Below are 25,928 nucleotides of genomic sequence, written 5' to 3'. Positions count from 1 at the left end.
CAAGAACAATCACAGACAATGATGGACAACATGAAACACAGTACATGTGTAATAGACATAGAGTGGTATATTTATTATGAAACATGGTACATATTTCACCACATGGGAAAGCAGGATAACAGACATAAATAACCTCCATATTTGAAACAGGTCAGTCTCCCAACATAAAGGTGAATATCAAACTCTCAGCAAGCAATAGACTCTCCTCAGCACTAACACACATTTTATATCTATTATTCATGTTGCCTACAAAACTGTTGAGGAATTCTCTGGGCATATTGTCCCATTCCTATGTCAAGGCAGTTTTTGGTTCCTGCATGGTTTGGGGAGGGGGGTGGGTGTTCAGTGAGTAATATGTTTGATAAAAGCATCCCAGGTGTAATGATAGGTTTAGGTCTGGACAGTATGCAGGCCATTCCATACTTTCAATATCTTCATTTTACAGTGTGTCCGAAACCCCAGTGGTTCTGGATCGGTGGACATTGTCATCCATAGACAAAAAGTCAAGACCTACCACACCCATAAACAGATGTACATGATCCAGAATAATCCCCCTGCAATACCACTGTGCTCTGTAACGGTACGTCACACGCAGATATGCGGTGGTGTTTGCCCATTGTGCATAATGCCTGCCCACACATGGAAATTCTGTGGTGTGCAACAGTGAAGTGGGATTTGTTGGAGAACATCACGGTGGACCACTATTGCTGACGACAACCAAAATGCTACCTACACCGACAAACTCTTTCTTGGCAATGGCATGGTTGAAGTGGGATGCATTTAACAGGTTTGTGAGCAAGCAAACCAGCCTGATTTAACCACTTTTAATTGGTTCTGGCAGACATATGTGTACTGGTAGTGGTTGTGAAGTCTTCAGCAATCAGCCTAGGAGAGAGATGTCTATTCCTTTTCGCCACTAGGACTACGTAGTGATCCTCTTGCGGTGTGGTGATCCATCTTTGACGACCAGCATGCTTTCTCATTGCTTTTACACCTTTAGCAGCCTTTTTTAATTGCAAGATGACACTTTTGGTCATGCCCGTTACTGTGACCACAGTAGTGACACTTTGACAACTTGGAGGCATCCAACTGCTTGTCCACAATCATAAGCACACAAATGATTTCCTGTAGACATGTGGCCGTACCATACAGTTTGTCATACTAATTGGTTCCACAACAACCTTTGTCAAGCACCACACTGCATGAATTGTCGAATACATACATAATGATCGTGCATAGGTTTCGCTAAAGTTAACATGTACCGCTCAATATATTTGCTTTCGCTGTCATTGGTCAGGTGTTCCATAGCAATTATTGATCTTTCTGTAGCAACTAGCAGTTGTTTCTTAGCAAGTGACAGTTATTTCATAACAGCTGTTGACCATTGTATAAGAATTCTTTAAGAGGATGAGACAGGTGGTTGGACATGGCCTTACTGAAGGAACCATCCTGGCATTTGCCTGAACTGACTGAGGGAAACAATAAAAAATCTCTATCAGAATGGTCCACCCTCCTGAATATGAGAAAAGCATCTTAGAAAATGCATTGCCTCATTTGACTGGTCCTTGTCAACTGTTCAGTGTACTTTGATATAAACATAGTTTCACTCTTCATCACTACACACATCAAGTACTCCTCCCACTGATGAAGACATACAGCGAGAGGTTCTTGGAAGCACTCTGCACATAATTCTAATGACTTATACATTTTTGATCCTGCCGAATTGCTTCAGAAGATGATTCCATAATGTGTAACCCAAATAGGCAGACTCTGAGATACTGATATCTCCTGTACTAGAAATTATCCTGATTCCTGATACTGCTGAGCTCATCCTTTCCAAGATTTTTACGTTGTGATATTCCACACTAAACCTGCTACCTATTTGAATGCCTAAGAACTTTGAATGATATACACTCTATATTTCCTGATATTTATGCGTCATAAGCTCTAGTAGGGTTTTGTGATTGGAATGGAACAGGATGTCCTCGATTTTGCTGAGGCCTACTGCTAGTGAATATTGTGTGAATCACTTTATAATATGTGAAGCAACTGGATAACATTAGTTTTTATGGAGATGGATATTTTGTAGTCAATTGCAGTGCTCATATCTTTGGCAAACATTGGTAAGTTGTTTGCTTTGCTGAAGGACAAAGACAGATAGATCGTTTATGTATGAGGTGGTATCTAAATGTTCCCAAATTGTTTTCATGAAATATTTTGTCTTACCTAGATCTAATTCTGCACCATCGTTTTCAAACCAGTACTCTTGGGAGTGAATGCACTGATCACAATATTTATGCCACTTTTAAAATGCACCCTAGAAGTTTTTTTTCTAGCATGTTTAATACCCTCTGTGTCTAAACTTGAATCTCTACTGCACTATCAAATCATCATCCCTTAAACTGTATTTTCATTGTGGGAAAGAGGAGGAACTCACACTGAGCTAAGTCTGGTGAGTACAGTGGATGGGGAACAACTGTCATTTTGTATTTAGTCGAAAATTCCTGCATAATGAAGGCTGCATACAGTTGTGTATTACCATGGTGAGGTACCCAATCATTGGTTCATCACTTCTTTATATTTTTTTCCTCATGCACTCCCTTAAAAATCTTATAGCATACTTACTCACACGGCACTGCTGAGGTCTTGGATGGTTTGTCTATGATCTTGCAGAATCAGACCCTCTGTTTCTGAGCATTTTCTGGTGTGATGGCAGTCTATGGCTGGATGTAGCAGTTGTCATCAGTCTGCGTTCTAGTTTTTGAAACACTTCATACAGACATGCTGCCTTTTCATGTCATCCAACACAAAACCCACGTACTCATAGTAATATGACAATGAAGATATGCTCAGCAACTAACCAAACCACTTATTACATAGCTACTTGTCATACTGGTTCAAGAAGAATGCACTGGGATATGCCCAGTGGTAGTTCTGTGTACTCATAACCATTTGCACACAAAATTCAAATAACTTTCAGATATCACCTTATGTATGAGGTCTGTTCAAAAAATTCCATAACTTTGTACTTAAATTTTTCTGTGCTTACCTTTTACTTATTACGCATGGTCACCTTCGAAATACTCTCCTCCACAATTGATACACCACTCCCAACACTGTTTCCACTTCTGGAAGCAGTCTTGGTATGCCTCTTGCTGGATCATGTGAAGTGCTGTCTACAAATTTTTTTTCATCTCTCCTATCATTGCAAATCATCATCCCGTCAATGGGATTTTCAGCTTTGGAAGTCCTCAGGATGCAGGTCTGGAGAGTACAGAGGATGAGGCAGCACAGTGATTTCACTTTTTGTGCAGTACCGTAGTCACACACCAACAGGGATGAATGAGCAGGTGCATTATTGTGATGCAAGAGCTATGAATTGTCTCAGCACATTTTGGGCCATTTCCTCCTCACATTTTCTCACAGGTCAGTTAACAGTCTGTCCCCAGGCACAAGTTCATGATGAAATAATCTTAACTCATTAGCCATGGGACAAACTTGGCAACAATACGATGCATCCCAACATGCTGTGTCTGGATTTCATGATACCATCCAACTGATATGCAATCTCTCAGACAGCCAGTCTTCAATTGGCACACACAGTTGCATAGACATTTTTGAAATGAATATCATCGGTAGATGGTGAAGGTCGTCCTGAATGAAGGTCATCTTTAACTTCCAACTGGCCATTCATAACACGAAGTATGGCTTAAGCACTCATCACTGTAAGCTTTCTGCATCATTTGGTGTGTGTCTGTAAAGGTTTTCTTTAGTTTCACACAAAATTTAATGCAGATGCGTTGCTCCTTTAACTCTGCCATCTCAAAATTCACAAACTGTGTGTCACAACTTTCTACTCAATACAACATTGAACAATAACTAAGAGAGATACAACAATGAAACTTCTGGTAGTTACACTTTAAATACAGGCATGTGTGTGGATGCCAACCACATTTTGCTCCAAGACATTGTTGGTGGGAAATTACAAATGTTCCAGAATTTTTTGAACAGCCCTAGTTTGAAAAATAGTAGGGAACCAAGGGACATCCTTGTCAGATTCCATAACATATTGTTTTCCTGTCAGAATCTACCTTTCTCTCGATTTGTTGTTTATATTTAACTACTTTTTTCTGTCTACACAGTAGGTAATACAACCAATTACCACTTGTCCTCTGATTTCATAGTGAGTTGCCTGCTTTCTGAAGACATATTATCTGCTTGCACAATCAAATGCTTTTGACATGTCACAGAATATACCAGCCAACAATGTCTTCTTGTCTAGGCATTTCTGAACATCATTTGTGAATGAACATATGGCTTTGGTTGTAGAAACACCTTTTTGAAATCCAAATTGGTCTTTACTAAGAATGTTGAAGCTGTCAAGCTGCTTCACAATCCCAGCATGTGGCAATTTTCCAAGGACTTTAGATAATTCTGTCAAAAGAAAGACAGGATGATAATTTGTTACATCTGTAGCATCACTGTTTTTGTGAACTAGTAAGGTATCACATTTGCAAATTTCAGTCTGCAGGGGAAACAACTTGAGTCACTGAGGTGTGCCATATATAGAACAGAATTTTACTTAATTGATTACAATACAGTTTTAGAGTGCAGTAAAAATATTTTTGTCTACACATATTGATCTTTTACTGTTATGGTGGCTGTATGCACTGGGTGTATCCATTAAAATGGACCAAGAAAATGTTCTTCCAGTAATGTGTTGGCGGCCTTTTTTTTTTTTAAAGAGCCATTTGCTCCTTACTTACTTAACATTTAAAAATGCTCATTGAAGACTTCTGCCGCTATCTTTTTTTCTCATACAATGTTATTTTCAATATTTAAAAAATGTCTTCGGTAATATTTGAATGGGTGTCACCAGTCTCATTCCTCATTATCTCCCACGTAGTTTTTTACTTTTTATTTTTGAGCTTCAATACAAACTTTTTTGTTGTCCGGTCATCAGTTGACTTGAAGAAATGACATCATTTAGGCTGCAATTTTACTACACCAAAGTTAAAGTCAGGTGCACTTTTTACAGCTGATAAATTAACCTTGAAACTATATTGTGCCACTGACACAGTTTCAAGTAACTGAACTCTGTGTATAACCTCACTTAAACAAGGATCAGACTTTCTAAGTGTGCTAGGCAGAACTTCCTGGTTAGGAGCTAAATGAACAATTACTTCCTGAATTAAAGATTCTGCATAAGGCATACTATGCTATGAACACAGAAAACTGCTGTTGGTTGGCCAATCAGGATTTCTACAGCTGGTTCACTTTCTTCTGACATTGGTTGAAACCTAGTCTAACAATCACTACATGCATTTTCATCATGAAATCAATAGACAGCAGATTACACAAGATGTTAAACAACAAGTTACTAGCTTCTATAAGCAAGCCAGCTTGTAAATGTGACAGACAGTCTTGCGAAGTTCTGTTGAACACATTTTCTGAAAAATGTTTTGAGCAACTAGCTCAACAGCCCACATGCAATGAAAATATTTTAGACCTTGTAGCTACAAAAGGGCTTGACCTAATTAACAGCATCAGTTTAGAAACAGATAAATGACCATGATTTCATCATAGTGATTTTGATTACTGAAGTTAATAAGTCAGTCAAGAAGGCCAGAAGAGCATTTGTGCTAGAAAGAGCAGGTAGATAGTTGTTGGCATCCCACTGGGACAATGAACTGACATCATTTAGTTCCAGTATGATGAACATAGAGGAATTAAAGGTAAAGTTTAAATGGATTGTAAAACTTACTCTGGAGAATCATGTTCCAAGACGTGGATTAAGGACAGAAAAGAGCCATTGTGGATTAACAATGAAATTAGAAAAATACTGAGGAAGCAGAGACTAGTGCACTCTCTGTTCAGAAGAGAACACACAAATGATAACAGGTGAAAACTAATAGAAATTCATGTGTCTGTAACAAAATTGATGCACAAAGCCTGCAACAACTACCACCGTCATACTTTAGCAAAAGATCTTGCCTGAAACTTGAGAAAATTCTGGTCCTACGTAAAATCATAAAGTAGATCTAAGGCTTTTATTCAGTCACTTGTTAGCCAGTCTGGCATGGCAGTAAAAGATAGCAAAAGTAAAGCGGGAGTTTTAATTTCTGCATTTAAGAAAGTGTTCATGCAGAAGAATCATACAAACGTACCATTGTTTGATCGTCACATGCATTCCCATATGGAGGACATAGTATGAAGCACCACTGGTGTAGAGAAACAACTGAAAGAGATAAAAACATATGTCACCTGGTCCTGATGGAATCCCAGTTCAGTTTTATGAAGAGTATAGTACAGCACTGAACCCTTACTTAGCTCACATTTATTGTCCAGCGCAAAGTCCCATGTGAATGGAAAAAGTGCAGATGACTCCAGTATATAAGAAGGGTAAAAGGATGGACCTGCATAATTGCAGACCAATTTCTTTAACATTGGTATTGCTGCAGAATCATTGAACTTATTCTCAGTCTGAATGTTATAAATTTCCTTGAGAGGGAAAAGCTTCTGTCCCCAAATCAGCACATTTTCAGAAAGCATCACTTCTGCAAAACTCAACTTGCCCTTTTCTTACACGATATCCTGTGAACAGCAACAGGTGATTCCATATTCCTGGATTTCTGTAAAGAATTTGACAAGGGGCCACACTGCCTACTGTCAACAAAGGTACAAGCATAAAGATTGGTTTCCTAGGTATTTGAGTGGCTCAAAGACTTATAAGTAACAGAACGTACTACGTGATCCTCGACGGCGAGTGTTCCTCAGAGATAAGGGTATTGTCAGAAGTGGCCTAGGAAGTGTGATAGGACCACTGTTATTTTCTACATACATAAATGATCTGGAGGACAGCATAAGCAGCAGTCTGTTGATGCTGTGGTGTATGAGAAGGTGTTGTCATTGAGTGACTTTAGGATGATACAAGATGACTTAGACAAAATTTGTATTTGGTGTGATGAATGGCAGCTAGCTCTAAAGGTAAAAAATGTGAGTTAATGCAGATGAGTGGGGAAAACAAACCCATGATGCTTGAGTACATTATTAGTAGTGTGCTGCTTGACACTGTCACTTTGATTAAATATCCAGGCATAATGTTGCAAAGCAATATAAAATGAAATGAGAATGTAAGGATTGTAGCAGGGAAGGTGAATGCTTGACTTTGGTTTATTGGGAGAATTTTAGGAAAGTGTGGTTCATCTGTGAAGGAGACTGCATACAGGCCACTAGTGTGACCCATTGTTGAGTGCTACTCATGTGTTTGGAATCTGCATCATGTCAGATTAAAGGAAGACATCAATGCTGTTTGGAGGCGAGCTGCTGGATTTACTACCAGTAGATTCGAATGACATGCAAGTATTTTGGAGATGGTTTAAGAACTCAATTGGGAATCCCTGGAGGAAAGACAACATACTTTTTAAGGAGTAATATTGAGAAAATTTAGGGATACTGCATTTGAGGTTGACTGCAAAAAGATTCTACTGCTGCAAACATAAATTTCACCTAAGGACCATGAAGATAACATTAGAAAGATTAGCACTTTTATGGAGGTGTATAGAGACTTGTTTTTCCCTCATTCTGTTTGAGAGTGGAACAGTAAAGGAAATGACTAGTGGTGATGCAGGGAGCCTCCACCATGCACTGTACAGTGGCTTATGGAGTGTGTATGTAGATGGAGATGTAGAGTAGAAGGTGACCATTAGCAAGGTAAACTGAGCATGAGTGAGATATTTCTAGCTTTGTTAAACATTTGAAATCATTGGAGATATGTATTCCAAGTTACAAATGCCAGAAATGTAAGTACTGACAATGCTGATGTAGTGATGTTGATCTGTTGGCTGAACATTCTCTCATTTTTCTGTGCACTTGATTGGGATGTTCTTTCTGTAGTAACATGCAGCATCATTTAGAGCTGCTGAAGGTCAATAAACTTAACGTTCACAATGCACTGATAACTTGCAGGCTCCGAGTTCCTTGTTTTCGATTTTAAACTGTAGCCTGACAGATATTAGGAAGATCACTGCAGTGAACCATGTAACATGTGAAAACAAAGATCAACATTAAGTCAATTGCGGGAAACACTGTAGAGAGTAAATATTGTAATCACAAGTAACATGAGCCTATATCATTATCAATGAGAAAAGTCAGAATGACACTCAGAAGGAGTTCCAAAATCAAAGTCCAGGCCCAGAGAGGAAGGTAACAGCAGTATTTGCAAATCCGCATACTCATGCTTTAGCAACAGGATATGAACTGCTGATCCAGTCACTGGGCTGGGTATTTATTTGCTGTAGCAGTCCACTGGGGTCGTATGTGACTTGTTTGCCATGACAACTGGTGTCATGCCCACTGCTGGCAGAACTATCTGCTAGACAGATGCTCATTGCCACTACTCTCAAAGTCAATTTCTATATCATTAGAATGGTGGAATGGTGGACATACACCAAAATTATTGATTTGTGCAAACAAATCTTAATTTACAATGTAGACATTGTTGACATAGGTGATATAACATTTTAGAATGTTTAGAGGATTTTTCTGTGTGACAGAAGTATCACCAGTGCACCATTTCTCCTCTAGAGTTCCACAAGAGTTTTGATGCTAGTGATGTTCAGAGATGGTACTCATAGTGGCATGTGATAAATATTGCTTTAGAGATGGTGCTGAAAATGTTACCCATTTACATTATGTACAACTGGCACCTGCTTGCCAATGATTTTTTAAAACGCTAAAACAACCATGTGTTACATGAATAATGACTTCAGCTCAGTCAAACAAGCAACCAGTTATTCTTAAGTGTCCATTGGCATCTTGTACACCAAATACTTCATCTGCCCATACAAAAATAAATCCAAAAGAGTGAGTTTAGCTGATGCCTTCCAATACAACATAACGGAGAAAATATTGACTGAATGGTACCAGTACTATGGCCATTACATTCTCATGACGTGACTCCTATAGTGTTCTTTTTGTGGAGGAAGGTGAACTGTTTAATGTACAAGACACCAATAGACACTCCAGAATAGCTGGTTACCTGTCTGATGGGAGCTGCAGTCATTATTTGTGAAACACCTGGTTGTTTTGAGCAGTCAGTTGTGCATGTGTGTAAATAGACAATATTCTCAACAACAACTCTAAATATTCATCAAATGACAGTTTGAACACTATCTATGAACATCAGTAGTATTGACACCTTCATGGACTCCTATCAGGGGAAACAGTGTGCCAGAGAAAATTTTGTTGCATGAAAAGTGTTTTTTGCATCTCCTCCAGACATTCTAAAATTTTGTATACATATCTTTTTTTCCACGGCAAACTGGCTTACTTCCATTGCTTTCATTCCATAAATTTGATATAGGTTCACATCGTGGAGTAACTCATCAAGTCAAGCTACAATTCTAAAAATGTTTTATGAATTATTTTTATTTATAATGTGAATCAAAGAACACCTGGCAGAGGCTTGTTCAAAGAACGGGGATTATAAATTGCTTCTTCCCAGTAGAGATTTAAATATTTTTTTTCTGTCTCTTACAGATGCTACCCTGCAATGGTTGGCTTTGATCCGTCATCAAAATCAAAATTGGATAGTGTTGAATACAGTATTGCAGGCGCTGGCAGTGGAGCAATAACTAGATTTTTATGCCAGCCATTGGATGTATTGAAAATCAGATTTCAGGTACAATTCATTTAAAAACTTTAAAATAAATAACTCAACATGAAATCTAACCTATAAGTATTTAAATAATTGTTACCAAATTAAATTACAGCAGTATACATTTAAATGAACTCATAAGATGTTTAGAAACTGCAGTTCTGCTTCAGAATTAAATATTCCTGTAACAGTTCTGTGCCCATTGTGAAATATTTGCCAGAATTCAAGTATGTGTGATCCCTATCAGGCTGAGATCACAAGAGGTATCAAATGTAGTATATTTAGCTTAGTTAATTATGTTCTGTGTCTCATTAGTATGATATACTGTACTGAATTGAATGAGTGAGTTGTCACATGTACAAAACTGAGGGGAAAGGGGGGGGATAACAGTGAATAATAGCAACACCATAATGAGGCAGTCTGCAGTGAAAGATACCACATAATCGAGCTGCAGACTGAATGTGTTGAAAGACCCAGCACAGTAATATGTATGTAAAAAGTAATGATATCATTAGCAAAAATAAGACTTTTTCTACAGTCTTGCATCAGAACTTTGTAACTCAGAACCCACTATTTTCATCATTATAAAAAGACAGTCAGCCACATGAAACAATGTGGCTATTGTTAGTAGAATCTTCAGTTTTAGCATCTGTCACTTTATGGAGTTTCTTTGGTATTCCCAGTTATCAGATATGCTTATAGCAGTTGTTTTTTTTCTGAGAGACTGTGAATACCAGCACTATATCTTTGAATATTCATCTCAGACAAGCCTTTGCTGATAAAGTTATTGGTGTTTAACTGGACTTGAAAAATTACCTGCATATCAGTGTTCAGGAACCTTTGCAGCAATGCATTTCTTTAAAGGGAGTCCATCTTCTGAATGTGATTGCCTAATCTTTAAGCTTGTAATTTTATGCATTTCTTCAAAAGGAGCCCATCTTCTGAATGTGATTGTCTAATCTTTAAGCTTGTAATTTTATGACAGTAAATGAAATACAGAAAGTCATTTGCATATGATATTGCTCATTTTTCTCATTACTTTCCTAATGTTTCTTGGTGTATGAAACATGTCATTTAGCTTAGCACTATTTTCTATTTTGTAATACTTTGGTAAAAGGCAGTCTAGGTTCTGATGTTCAGTATTGCTCTCCTGTGAATGTATTTTTAATTTTATGTCTTTTCATTGAAACAAAACTCACATGAAACAACTAAAGATTGCAAACCGAATGCTTAAAACTTGGTGTTATAGTAATAAACCCCACTGAAAACATTTTTGTTTTTTATAATTATGAACATGCAGTGTTACTATTGCAGTTTCAAATAATGCCACACATACAATAAATGATTTACTCTGATAACTACTGAATTTATACTTAGACTAAAAATCACTTTGGTTTCAAATTGAGTGTACAACATATAATATTTGCAGCTCCAAGTAGAACCAATATCCAAGAAGTATGCAGGCTCAAAATACAAGAGTGTACTGCAAGCTGTTAAGTGTATTGCCCAAGAAGAAGGCATTTCAGCTCTGTGGAAAGGACATATACCAGCACAGTGCCTTTCTATTGTGTATGGTGTTGCTCAGGTATTTTATATTACACAGTTTCACAAGAAGAAATAAAAGTGATATATTTTCCAGAAAGCTCTTCATTTGAAGTAATATGAAGGGGTAAATATTTTCTTTGCTGAAATAGACTGTTAAATGAAATTGTTTGTTACAGTTTATATCATTTGAAACATTGACAAGTAAGTGTTGGAAATATTTTCCAACAGTATACAGTGACCACAGAGCCATTCTGCATTTTTCCTGTGGTGCAGCATCGGGATGCTTTGCTACATTAGTATCATTTCCTTTTGATGTTGTTCGGACGCGTCTTGTTGCTCAAGGAGAGCCTAAGGTAACCAAATGTTCTAAATTTTTGCTTTCCTGTACAGGAACTTTAATTTCTAATGTTTTACTGTGCAAACATGTATTGTTTTCAAAAATTCAGATTCACTGTCTGAATATAGAAAGAAAATACAGTATTTGGGTTTTATTTAAACAGTGTTGTAAAAACCAATACTGTCTACCATGAAGTTGTTTATAGAGGGTTCCATATTCTCACAAGAGATAGTAATGGTCAAAACAAGTAAAAATAGTCTGACAAATATGTGTACAGAAACAAACATTTTCTGACATTTGGGACTTTTTACTTGGGCTGAGAACAGTCAGCATTTGGTGGTGTAAGCTGATCAGCTGTTGCTCAATTTCTTATTAGTTTTGTTTGCCTCTGTACTTAATCCTCTGACTGTGATGCTGCTCCCTCATACAGTATTTTCAAGTGTCTCCTGCATCAGCCATTTTGCGTATGTCATTTTAAAGTTGTACTGGCATCAGAACAGTATTAGTGACATTGTGAAGTGTGAACACCATAATGACTGAAATGAAGTTCTATTATTGAATGTGTGAAATGGCAGAGGTTATATCCCATTATGGTTTAGCCAAAGTAATTTATTGACAAATATAGGAAAGATATCCTCATCGTCAAATTCTGTCTGTGGGGTGGGGGGAATATATGTTTACCTGGATTTTCCAGTGGATTATACAGGACAATTCACAACAAGGGTAATGGATTGCAGTTGAGCTCACACACAGTCCACAAGTCAGATTTGTGGAGGTGATTGTTAATAAGAGTAGGCAATGATAAAGAAATAAATACGCGAAGAAGGCATAAATAACTCTCTTGCATGGTCACTCCTGCACAAGTAGCTACTTTAGCCATAGCTCTTACAGTGTGTGCAAGTTCTTAGACCACAGACCACCATGCCCAATTACAGTTCTGTCAACAGATTCTAAGAGGGAGCACTGAAGACCACAGTTCACACCTAGCACTTTATTTAAGCGTTCACACTTAGTGGAATAATAAATTACCACAATAATCATGTGTGGACACATACAATTCCTTGAGGATGATCGAACAGAATCATCAAGTCACTTTAGCATCAATGTTTGGGCAGGAATTTTTGGTGACAGATGTGGAGCAGCATATATTTTATAATTAACAGATACTTTTCCTCACCAGTTCTGCTCAAAAATTTATCAGACAATTGGAGAACATTATTCTTCCTGAAAAAAAATTTAACTGCTTCATGCATGATGGTGCAACAACTCATTTTCTATGCCTTTTACTGCAATATTTTACACAAATATTTAATGAGTGACAGATTGGTTGAGTAGGTACAGAAACTTGGTCTCTCCATCCACCTGACTTTAACCCATTAGATCTCTGGTTATGGGGACATTTAAAGCCACTGGTGTATTCCACACTCATTTACAACTTGCATACATCACAGGACATTTGTTCTACAGGTGTAAACAGATCCAAGGACAGCCAAGTGTCTAGATGAGTTCATTGTTCTTTGTGAAGGAGAATGTGTAAAGATAATTGGTAATCAGATTCAGCACCTCGTGTAGAATCGATACACAGGTGGCTATTGAAGGACAGAATATCCTATACAACTATTTGTTTCTGGACTTCACTTTATACTAATTTTTCTATTTTTATCAGACTATCTTCTGTAAGAATATAGAATACTTTCCTTTATATCCTGTATATGACACTTTAAGATAAAAGAAATGATGCACCATGAAGGTATTATCCAAATTGGATGGAAATTGGTAGGTGTGATGTATATGCAGAGACAAAGGACTATAATTTCAGAAAAAAATGGATGATTTATTGAAGAGAAAGATTCACAAATTGAACGAGTCAATAATGTGTTGTTTCTTCTCTGGTCCTTATGCAAGCGGTTATTTGACTTGGCACTAATCAATAGAGTTCTTGAATGCCCTCCTGAGGGATTTCATGCCAAATTATGTCCAGACATGTTAAATCATCAAAATCTCCAGCTGGTTGTAGGGCTCTACCCGGCCCAACAGCCAGAAATGATGGTCTGGGATGTCATTTCTTTCAATAACAGGACCCGTTTGGTTGTCAAGGCAAACCATTCTAGGTTTAAATTTTAGCAAGATAATGCCCTCCTGCACACAGTAAGAGTTTCTACTATTTGTCTTTGTGGTTGCCAAATGCTAACTTTGCCAGCAAGGTCGCCAGATCTCTCCCAAATTGAGAAAGTTTGGATCATTATTGATAGGGCCCTGTCATTATGTCAGGATTATGATGGATTGGACAAAATCTGGCATGATGTATCTCAGACAACATCCAACAATACTATTAGTCAATTACAAGTCAAGTAACTGCTTACATTAGGCCCAGAGGTGGACCAACACATTATTGACTTGCTCAATTTGTGAAACTCTTTCTCTTGAATAAATCATTCAACTTTTCTGAAACTGTAATCATTTGTTTGTCTGTACACCGACATCATGTCTACTGATTTCCATCCCATTTGGATAATTCCTTAATGGTGCACCGTTTTTTTGCCCTTAGGGTGTATTTGAATTTTTCGTTGTGTTTTATTTTAATATTTTTGCTAGTTATGTGTTTTTAATTTTCTCTGAGAGCAGCATCTACAATTATAGTTTGTAGAAAGAAGGCTTACTTCTGCCTCACAGATGTGGAATGATATGACCAACAATACACTACAAAATGTCATACAATTTTCAAGTTTACACATATTGTGCCTCTTAATCCTCCTTGTAATTACAATAAAATACAAATAGGAAAAAATCATGTATTTAAAGCAGCAGCAGACCAGTGTGAATATTAAATCGACATGTTGTAATTTTCAGAACCAAAAGTTTATCATTCAGGTAATGAATGAATGATATATGGATGGGTTATGGAGATGAGAACTCTTCTTCCAGCACCTCTCTGTTAGGTCTCATAAAATTCTTAGCCTTAATCTCCGGCAGCCCACTTACTTCACTTGTTTCTACTTCACTTGTTTCTACTTTCATTTCGGTCCCATTATCTAATCTAGCTCATCTCACCTGATTCATACTTCTCTTTCAATTTAATCATATTTTTAATCTCTGTAGGCGCAGAGGTTAGCACACTGGACTCGCATTCGGGAGGACGACGGTTCAATCCCGTCTCCGGCCATCCTGATTTAGGTTTTCCGTGATTTCCCTAAATCGTTTCAGGCAAATGCCGGGATGGTTCCTTTGAAAGGGCATGGCCGATTTCCTTCCCAATCCTTCCCTAACCCGAGCTTGCGCTCCATCTCTAATGACCTCGTTGTCGACGGGACGTTAAACACTAACCACCACCACCATAATCTCTGTAGATACATCTCACTATCCTTTTGTGGCCCTTTCTTGTACTCGAGATCTTGTTCCATCCTTCATAATGTATTTTTAGCTCCCCCTCTTTATCCATCTCATCCCTTCCCATCTGCTTTCTTTTGTATGACCTGTGGCTGTGGATGTCGCCCCTTATGTCACTGTCTTATCCACTCTTCTGCTGGTCATTTCCTTACATTGAGCTTCATATCTCTCTACTCATGACTGAGCTGTCCCAGGCAATGTGACACTGAACTTTGGAGGTATTCTAGCAGTACTATCTGATTATAAGCCGAAGTTTCATAGTCATTATTCAAATTTTGTAGGCAGCTAAAAATTATTATTTGTAGGTTATCTGAATGGAGCAAGCCAATGTACATCACTGAGAGTTAATAGCATCATATGGTAATGTAGAACTCAAATTGATCTGTAGTAAAGGTTACTAAACTTTGGGTGTTGGATCAGTTGTTCCCACGGTACAATCTTTGTCAGTAACTGAAGTCCAGTTTGTTTTTAATTTTCTGTTTATTGCTTGAAAAGAGTACCAAACTTTGAAGACACTGTTCACTTACATGTGCCATAATCATCGCAAATTATACATTACATGATCTAAATACTCGTGTACCTTTGATGACCGTATGACACAGTGGTTTACACCTCACCTGGGCCTCAACACTGACATTGGACCACTGATGACTGAAAACATGTTGCCTGGTCGGATGAGTCTCATTTCAAATTGTACAGAGTGGATGGACTTATGTATGTATGGAGACAATCTCATGACTCAATGGGTCCTTCATGTCAGCAAGGGACTGTTCAAGCTAGTGGTGGCTCTGTAATGCTGTGGGGCATGTGCAATTGGAGTGATACATCTAGATACACTTCTGACAGGTGTCACATACATAAGCATCCTGTCTGATCACCTGCATCCATTCATGTTCATTGTGCATTCTGACAGACTTGGGCAATTCCAGCAGGACAATGCGATGTCCCACACATTCAGAATTGCTACAGAGTGGCACCAGGAACACTCTTCTGAGTTTAAACACTTCTGCTGGCAACCAAACTCCTGAGACATGAACATTATTGAGCATATCTGGGATGCTTGCAATGTGCTGCTCAGGAGAGAGCTCCACACCCTCATACTCTTATGGATTTATGAACAGCCCTGCAGAATTCATGATGTCAGTTCCCTCCAGCTCTACTTCATGCATTAGTTAAGTCCATACCACACCATATTGTGGCACTTCTGGATGCTCCCAAGGGCTCTACACAATATTAGGCAGATCTACCAGTTTCTTTGGCTCTTAAGTGTAGTACCATTTATACAGGATCAATTTATGCTGTAGAATATTATCCATGTAACATTTTTGAGATAAAAAATAATAAAACTCATTTTCAGGAGCAGATGATAAGGCAATCTTTCTAAAAGTGTTCTGTGGGAATAAATTTTCATCGAAAATAATGAATCAAGAGCCAAAATAATGCCTACATGATTGCAAAGTAATTGTAAATTTCATACCCAAGTGAAAACAGAAGTGAACATATTAGCTGTTCTCTACAGTGTACATGTTCAGTAAGTGTCTAATGGATCAGTTAATCATCAATTCTGGTACTGTTAATTGCATAATTCAGTCTCTTGGTGTGCCACATGGCAGACTGGATTTCAAATCCCCATCTAACACTCTGGCTTTAGCTTTTACATGGTTTCCCTAAATCATTTAATGGGAATTCTTGAATGTTTCTTTAATGAAGACCACAATTAGTTTCCTTTCTCATCCTTCTCTAGTATGACCTCATGCTCTATCTATAGTGCCAATAATATATAATAAATGGTACACTAAACTAACATTTCTTCCTTTCTTTTCCTTCCCATACCTCTTCTGTGTTTACACCACATTTCAGGCAGTTACTCACTCCTTCATAGTAAAAAGGGTCAAGGGAGGGGATAAGTATACTGTTGCAGAACACAAATTTAATATATGAGCCAGTCTTACATGTGTCGTTACATGGTTATTGACTAAACTGATATTTTATGCAACACCATATTGTAACATGCATTTTCTATCATGGTATTAAATGCTTGTAGTCTGTGAACAGAAAAGATGACACTTTCCAAAAACTGCTCCTTCATTCTAATGATGTTGGTCAGTTGGTATTTATGGACTGGAGTAACTTACTACATAGACTTAAAACCACCTGCGTTACACAACATGAGAGAGAAAATTATATGTCACTGGAGAGTCTTCATCTTGTCTTCTGTCTTCTTCTTCTTCTTCTTCTTCTTCTTCTTCTTCTTCTTCTTCTTCTCTTTTCCACGCCAATCCAGTATCGTAAATTATTATGCACTTCCACAATTGTGTTAAAACAATTAGGTAGCATACAAACAGAGGGTGCCATTAACTTATTTGTCCATGTTAGTTTCAATGTAACCATTGTGCAATAGCTGGTAGCTTCTTAAAACATTTTCTCCCTGTAAGCTCCAGTTTTTCTTGAACATTGCAGTCACTTTATGATTTGCTTTCTGAAATGATTGGCATGTTCTGGAAAACCTCCACCTTTCTGGCAGAAAATTTTTAAGAAGCTACCAGCTATTCTAAAGCTCTGAAACTCTAATTGAATGGGAATTTAAAGGCCCAAATTTTGGAAACATTATTAAAAAAATCAGCAATCTGTGCAAAATTTTTGTATTTCTCTTTTTAAAAAAGGCCTTTATTACATTAAATATTTATTAAAATCATAACCGGTTTCAATTGATTACGGTCATCTGTAGACCAGTCTCTGAAATACAGATAATATTACAACTTAGAAGTACACACAAACAACAAAAGTTAAAAACTTAGATAATTAAAACAAGATTAATGAGAGGATGTGTACTCTAAGGTGGTGAGCACAGGTGTCAGGCAGAGCACAAACGGTATGTGCAAAAACTCAAATGTTGACTGTTAAATAGCATGAATACTTCTGGGTTAGATAGGAAAAGCTCCACCCAACACAACTATTTTAGCTACATACTATCATTTTTTGACATAGTCACTGTATTCACTACAAATTCCTGTCATCAATGAACAAGAGCCCGTATGTCGCACTCATAAAAACCTGAACCTACTGAGGCTAGCCACTATCTTACAGCTTTGATGACACTAAATTATGTCTGTATAGTGCATATGGTAGGACAGTACAGCCAAACTTGGCAACAAGTTCCATGGTTGCAAAACTATTATGGGGCCTGGCATAATATGTTGCAAATGGAAGTTTGTCTTCTCATGACTGACTATGGATATTTGGACTTTGAGGCTACTAAGTGTCTTCTTGTAGTGTTCTGAATTGACAGTTCCTTTTGGCTCCAAAATATCCAGAAGAACCACAATTGCCTGTCCCAGAACAATGTGCACATCATGTTACTTCAGATGGCTGTATTTTGAACTACTTATTTTTTGGAGGATTTGCATGTCACTGTTCCAGAAAGATTCTCTGAATTTTGGCTCCTCTCCAGTATTGGTATACAAAAAATTGCACCTCAGACTGGTCCATCAGATCCCAATAATTTGGTCTTGTGCAAGCATCTGTAGCACCAATCTTGCACACACTTTTTCATAACCAAGGTTGCATAACATGTTATGCAACCTTGATTGTGGTGTGGCAGCTGACATTCAAGCTTTACACAGTTCCTTGATAATAATCTGCTAATCATCATGAATGAGTTGATCATGGTGTTGTTCAATGTGAAGAATATCAGGTGAGAAGATTGGCCAGGCATGGCTTGTACTCATCCTTTTGAAATGCAGTATCCACTGTCTCACATTACTCCTGTCTTCTATATTGTCCAAATAAACATTTATCAAGGATCAATGGATTTCATTTGGCACAATTTGTTTAGCAGTGAGGAATGCAATGACACATCATCATTCCATATGCATCTCGGTGCCAAACACCAGTTTTGAAGACTCTCATGCTGCTGCTCTTTGTCACAGGACTACAAAACTAACAGGACTTAAGTACTACAACACCAATATAATCTGGCTTAGACAACCAAAGAAAAAATTTCTGAATGCCCCTCATATTTGAGTTTGTTGTTAAGCAGTTTTCTGGATAAAATGTGGACCTGCCAGTACTGCCAATGTCGTTGTTGTGGTCTTCAGTCCAGAGATTGGTTTGATGCAGCTCTCCATGCTACTCTATCCTGCACAAGCTGCTTCATCTCTGAGTGACTACTGCAACCTACTTCCTTCTGAATCTGCTTAGTGTATTCATTTCTTGGTCTCCCTCTATGGTTTTTACCCTTCACACTTCCCTCCAGTACTAAATTGGTGATCCCTCGATGCCTCCAAACACATCCTACCAACCAATCTCTTCTTCTATTCAAGCTGTGCCACAAATTCCTCATCTCCCCAATTCTATTCAGTATCTTGTTTGTTATGTGATCTACCCACCTAATCTTCAGCATTCTCCTGTACCACCACATTTCAAAAGCTTTTATTCTCTTCTTGTCTAAACTATTTATCGTCCATGTTTCACTGCCATACATATCTACACTACACCACATACAAATACTTTCATAAAAGACTTCCTGACACTTAAATCTATACTTGATGTTAACAAATTTCTCTTCTTCAGAAATGCTTTCCTTGCCATAGCCAGTCTAAATACTGATACTGCCTTAATCAGTTATATGATTTGCCACTTTTTAATTTTCATCAGTTTCTTCATGGTTAATAGGATGAACCACTTTTTTGTAGTAGTGATGCTGTGGATTGTTTAAATAACACTTTGAAAGCTACTAGCACCATTTTAAACGTAACTATCATTTTTCATTTTTCTGTCTCCAGACATGTTGGTAATTTACATAGCATGTCATTACCTTGCACTATTAATAAGGTATTTTGTGTGTTTCATGTTAGTTGGAAATAATATTAATTTTTTCTATGTTACAGGTGTACAGAGGCATCATGCATGCTTTCTCAGTTATTTATTCAAAACATGGAACATTAACGTTGTTCAGGGGTCTAAGTCCAACTTTAATCCAGATAGCACCTCAGACTGGTGCACAATTTGGATTTTATCAGGCTTTCACAAATTTGTGGGTGAACATTGGTAAATACTGAAAATTATTTATACACTTGATACCTATTCTCTTCTTTAACTATTGTGTGCTCAGTTTACACTAGCAATCAATAAGCACAGGCTTCCAGGTTCCATTCTGAAATACCATACATTATTATTTTGTTGCAACATTTTCTGTTTAGGGGAAACATTTATTGTACATCAACTTTCCTGGATGGACTCCTGAAGGCAGTTGCATCAGTACATTACAAATGTCCATCAAGCACATCTGCGAGACAGTGTTTGCTTATGTGTTCCATAAAGGGGCAGACACCTTGTGTACTGCCAAGCATTATAAAGGGTTGCTGCATATAACAATGAATAAGTTGTACTGCCTTGAATTATAGTTGCTGCAGTCTGGAGAAGAGGAGTTCTTAAGGTCTGCTGCTTCTCACAGCAAAGCGTCCAGGAAGAAAACTAAGCCTCATTTGCTTCTGATGATAGTGTGGGTGTTTGGGTCCTTATCATTATAAATAACAACCCGTTGATCCACTTGTTAAAACAATGAGCACATTTATTGTCACACTTCAGATATACGTCATTACACATCGAAAGTATCACATAGACAGAACATAATGGCCACCTTGTCCCAAAGAGTTTTTGCAGTTTTTGCGCACCAGAGATGTTATGGCACGTCAGTGTTGCCACAGAGCCGCCCCCCCCCCCCCCCTGCAGTGCGGAGCACGAGGCTCTGGTTGTTGTTGGGGGGGAGGTGCAGGTGTCCCGCCGTCATTGTCCGGAGGGGGAACTGGGCGGGGCGGAGCCGGGGTTCGAGCCCTTTTGGTTGTAAAAATGTAATTACGGTGCCACACTGGTGGGAGTATGTGGTGACCGGTTCGTGAGGTGACAGAGGGGATGGGGGGAATAGACGGAGACACGGGGTACAACACATACAATGTCCCCATGGTATCAATGAAAGATTGAATGAGGGAAGGATCTAAGGAATTGGGGATCATTGAGGAGTGGAGAACGAAAAGTTGGAAAGTGTCATCGTCAGCAGAGCGAGGGGGGGGGGGGAGCATGGATGACTAAGAGAGAATCATTTGTGGTAGTTATACAGATGTCAGATGGTGAAAAGTGTGAGATGTTGATGGAGACGGTAGTGGGTTGTTGAATGTCGGGTGAGAAGTGTGTGACGGGCGTAGCAGGAGAGGGTGGGGTGAAGGGCGTGGACCCCGGACTCTGCCCAGTGAGGGTTCCCGGCATTGGGGAAGGGGGCGTGGCTGGCATGTCATCCCTTGAGGAGGCAGCAGTGTGGAGGTCATCGTCTGTCATGGTTGGTGGCGTCGGGTCGCTGGAGGTGTTGTCATCTGTAGTGACCCACGCTGGCTTGAGTTGAGACACTGACACTGTCGAGGGTTTGCCTTTGATACAGATGTCGAATGTATTCGACGAGCGCCTAAGTACCCTCTAAGGGCCTGTGTATAGGGGTTGCAGGGCAGCGCACACTGTATCATCCCTAAGCATCACGGCTTCACACGTGGCTAACCGCTGGTGCACGAATGTTTTAGGTGGAGTGTGTGCTTTCGGAGCAGGTGCTCTCTGTGCTCGTATTGTCTGTCGTATGTTCTCAATTAGCACGGGGTATTCGATGGTATCTTGGAGCGGTGAAGGTTCGACAAACACAGCTGGTAGGTCAACGGCTCACCATAGAGCAGTTCGGCCCCCGAGCACTGCAGGTCATCTTTATATACACAATGGAGGCCTAGCAGTACCCACGGGAGGGTGTGTAACCACTGTTCCTCGTGGCACATTAGTTCTGTCTTTAATGTGTGGTGCCATCGTTCCACTAAGCTGTTTGATTAGGGATGGTAGGCTGTTGTGCGAATGCGGCTGACGCTGAAGAGCTCGCACATTTTTGTGAAGAGGACAGCCTCGAATTGACGGCCTTGATTTGTAGTAATGGTTTTGGGGCAGCCGAAACGAGCAACTCATGTGGAGAGGACAGCGTTGTTGACTGTTTCGGCTGAAATATCAGCTAGAGGGGTTGCCTTGACCCATCTAGTTGTTCTGTCGATAAAAGTAAGCAAGTATCGGTAACCATCCACCTGGGGAAGGGGGCCGACAATGTCGATGTGGATGTGGTGGAGTCTGCCAGAAGGAGAGCGGAAGACACCTGAGGGGTGTGTGTGCAGTGGCGTCTGACTTTGGACCACTGGCACAAAATACAAGTGTGACACCAGTCGCGACAGTCTTTGCAAAGTGAAGGCCATATGAAACGCTCGGCGATGATGCGCGTAGTTGCGTGAATGCTCGGGTGGGCGAGACTGTGCAGTGCGTCAAACATCGAGTGAGGCAAAGAGGAGGGGTCGAGGGGGTGTGACACGCCAGTGGAAGTGTCACACCATAGTTCCGAGTGTGTGCCAGGGATCGTCTTGCACTCCAGGTGCAGAGAGTGATTATTGTGAGATAAAAGGCTCACCAAGAAGTCATCATTTGTTTGTGCTCGAGCACCTCCTAGGAGGTGGGTTGGCTGGAGGGTTTGTGAGTGCTTGGGCGAGAGGTTTGTGGTCTGTAAAGATCGTGAGGGGGCTTCCCTCGACGTCTTCGCGGAAATATCTAATGGCTTCGTAGACAGCTAAGAGCTCTCTGTCGAAAGCGGACCATTTGCACTGAGAGGGAGAAAGTTTTTTTGAAAAGAACTTAAGAGGTTGCACCACCTCTCCTCTGTATTGTTGAAGTACTGAGCCGATAGATATTTCACTAGCGTCCATGGTGAGCAAAAGTGTTGCATCCCGGTGTGAATGGGCAAGCATGATGGCTTCCGCAAGTGCAGTTTTGAGTATTTTGAAAGACGCATGCATGACCGCTGTCCACGGAATGCGCCTGTTGCCTGACGTTTGCAGACCACGCAGTGTGTCTGTGAGGGGGACCTGTAGTTCGGCGGCTGTTGGAATGTGGTGGCAGAAAAAATTGATCATTCCTAAGAACTGGCGGAGTTCATGGTATGTTTCTGGTATCAGTAGCTGTTTGATAATGTATATTTTCTCTTGTGTGGGCCGGATACCATCGGCTGAAACTATGTGTCCCAGAAAAACAACAGAATCCTGTCTCAGTTTGCATTTGTCTTTGTTGACGATCACACCGTGGGATTGTAAAGTGTCAAACAGCATCCGGATGTGAAGCTCGTGTTCCTCCTGAGAGGAAGAAAAGATCAAAATGTTGTCCAGGTATGCGTAGCAGAAACGCAGGGGTCGTAACACTGTATCTAAGAACCTCTGCCAGGTTTGGGTGGCGTTTTTCAATCCGTAAGGCATGTAAACATATTCAAAGAGGCCGAAGGGTGTGGTGATGGCAGTTTTAGGGATATCTTGTTCGTACATTTGTATTTGGTGGTACGCTTTCTCACAGTCTACCACACTGAAAATTTTAGCGCCTGCCAACTGAGAAGCGAAGTCCTGAATGTTCGGTACTGGATAATTGTCCATGATTGTGCGGTCATTGAAATGTCTATAGTCGCCACAGAGTCTGTAGGAACCATACTTCTTCGGTGTGAAATGAGTCGGTGATGATCAGTCACTGGAGGATGGGTGTACAATGCCTGCTTTTAATAGGTCCGAGATGATTGCTTTCGCCGCTTTGAGTTTGTGTGGATTCAGGCGTCGCAGTCGGTGTCTGACTGGAGGGCCCTCAGTCGTGTTGAGTTTGCTTGGCCGCAAGAAGAGCACATTCGGTCTGCAATAGTGAAATGTCAATGTTTGTTGACCGAATGGGTGATACAGACGCAGTGGCCGTAAGGGCGATAGTCTTTTGTGAAGGTTGGTGGACTAATGTACTTCGCGGAATGTCTAGCGAAAATTTGTGGTGTTGCAGAAAGTTAATGCCTAAGACTGGACAAGTCACCTGGGCCACATGAAAAGTCCATGAAAACTTCAAGTCTTTTTGACAGTTTGAGTGTTAAAGGCGCCGTACCTAACACTTTGATATGAGAGTCATTAGCCGTGCGTAACAGTCTGGGCGAGGAAGTTAACACGGTAGCTGCTGGGGGTATTACACTCATATCGGCACCACTGTCAATGAGGAATTTAGTTCCTGAGACGAGGTCAAGAGTGAATAGACAACCGTCGACACTTACTGTGTTAGGTGCTGTTACTGCTGTAAGGCTTCTTTTTTCCTCTGCACGAGACGCTGCGCCTATGCTGCCTCGCGAGCTGTGTTTCCCACTGCGCAAGGGCTGCGACATTTCCTGGCTGTGTCGCCGAAGTTCTCGTGGAACCAACACAGCGGCCAGGCTGCGTTAGGCGGGGCTGATGTAGAGCTCCTGGTGTCAGCTGTGTCCGTTGTGGAGCACTGCAGTGCGGTGTCGGTTGTCATGGTGGATGTCGTGGAGGCTGTATTTGGTTCCCCACGATGGCGGACAGATGTCACCATTGTCGTAGAGTGAGCGCTGAGGAAGCTAGATCGCCCGCATCCTGGAGGGGGAAGGGGAGGGTGGCATGCTGTTGACATCGCTACCCCCACTCTTCATGCTGTGCGCTCACCTGTTAACAATCCTGAAAGCTCGATCCACGACCAAAAGCTTCTCGTCCAAAGTGCTGTTTGTGAGAGGCAGGAGCTGTAGTTGTAATGCTTCCAGTATTTTGACAAGCCACATCGACCATAACGCTGTATCGGGTAGCAAATCAACAGGTGCGAGAGCGCGTAGTCGTTGCCATAGTCCCGAAGGGATGAGGTCGTGCAGGTGTTCTTTGTGAATGATATGATGAATAATCTCGTCTGGAGCTCGAGAAAGTATTTCACAAATGAGTCTTTTCGCGTTCATATATTTTGGTGAAAGCGGCGGGCTGATCACAATGTCGCTAATCAAATCCAAATGGTCGTGCAAATGTCCCCCCAAATACATGAAGCATGATTCTTCTTAGTCAAATGTCTGTGGCGGCGAAAATAGTCAACTAATGTGAACCATGTGTTGGGCTGCGTTTTTGCAAAAGTCGGCAGTTTATGTAACTTAGTTGGTTTGGAATCCATGACCACTGGGTGTGTAAGAGCCACAGGTGTGGGAGCAGTCAATATGGCTTCTGCCGAGGGGGGGTGAGGGGGAGGGGGGGAGGGGGAAGGTGGGAGGGGGGGAAGGGGAGGGGGGCCGGGGGGAGGGGCGACCTGGGGGCCCGTAAACTGTTACACCCCTCGGATCGGTCGTTATTGCTGTCTGATGTCTAGCAAAAGTGGGCGAGGTACTAGGAGAGGTCACATTCACTATACACTGTTCAGTTCGATCAGAAAATTGAGGCAGTGCGTAGCCAGACGTGGAACCGATTCACTGCGCGGATGATGTAGCAGCTGTGTAGTGGCACTGCTCCGAAAGATGGTGCAAAGTTCTGAGGGGGGGGGGGGGGTGTTGCGCACCCCTGAGCGTGCGACATTAGCGGTGAAATGTCCGGGATCTCTTTTCATACTTCATCCTGTATGTTCGAAAAAACGATCTTGAGGCAAGATGGCGGGCGGTACGTACGTGTTGTCTGTGGCATGGGCGGATTCTGACCGTAGAAATCGTACGGCGGTACACCTCATTGCGTAGGCCACATGACAATACAGGCAGTTCGCTCGTACACACGCACGATTGTTATTGTTATTGAACTCAGATAGAACGTGGGAAGAGCATCACAAACTGTCGTAGGGGTCACCAATGTGGGTGTTTGGGTCCTTATTGTTATAAATAACAACCCGTTGATCCACTTGTAAAACAATGAGCACATTTATTGTCACACTTCAGATATACATCATTACACAACGAAAGTATCACACAGACAGAACATAATGGCCGCCGTGGCCCAAAGAGTTTTTGCACGCCACAGATGTTATGGCATGTCAGTGTTGCCACAATAGTATTGGTGAATGCACTGAATGATTCAAAACTGTATGGCGTTCCAACATGATGTGTTCTGTAAATTCAATGAGTATCAAATTATATCACCTGCAAGTCGTATTTGTCAAACTAAAGTA

The 25,928-nt window shown here is 40.4% G+C and overlaps 1 protein-coding gene across 9 annotated transcripts in view; it reads left to right on the top strand.

Moving 5' to 3' along the window:
* LOC126251974 (mitochondrial thiamine pyrophosphate carrier-like) overlaps positions 1-25,928 on the top strand; it is an 83,905-nt gene that overhangs the window by 18,468 nt on the left and 39,509 nt on the right. For all 9 annotated transcript variants that reach the window (XM_049952739.1, XM_049952745.1, XM_049952746.1 and 6 more), the window contains 4 exons: positions 9,541-9,682; positions 11,088-11,243; positions 11,380-11,556; positions 19,817-19,976. In XM_049952739.1, coding sequence (XP_049808696.1) covers positions 9,541-9,682; positions 11,088-11,243; positions 11,380-11,556; positions 19,817-19,976 — 635 coding nt within the window. The remainder of the gene's footprint in view (positions 1-9,540; positions 9,683-11,087; positions 11,244-11,379; positions 11,557-19,816; positions 19,977-25,928) is intronic.

The sequence above is a fragment of the Schistocerca nitens genome, chromosome 4 (genome assembly GCF_023898315.1).
Source record: "Schistocerca nitens isolate TAMUIC-IGC-003100 chromosome 4, iqSchNite1.1, whole genome shotgun sequence".
Taxonomy (NCBI): Eukaryota; Metazoa; Arthropoda; class Insecta; order Orthoptera; family Acrididae; genus Schistocerca; species Schistocerca nitens.
Note: the sequence above shows the minus strand (reverse complement) of the source record. Positions and strands in the feature narration are given on the sequence as shown.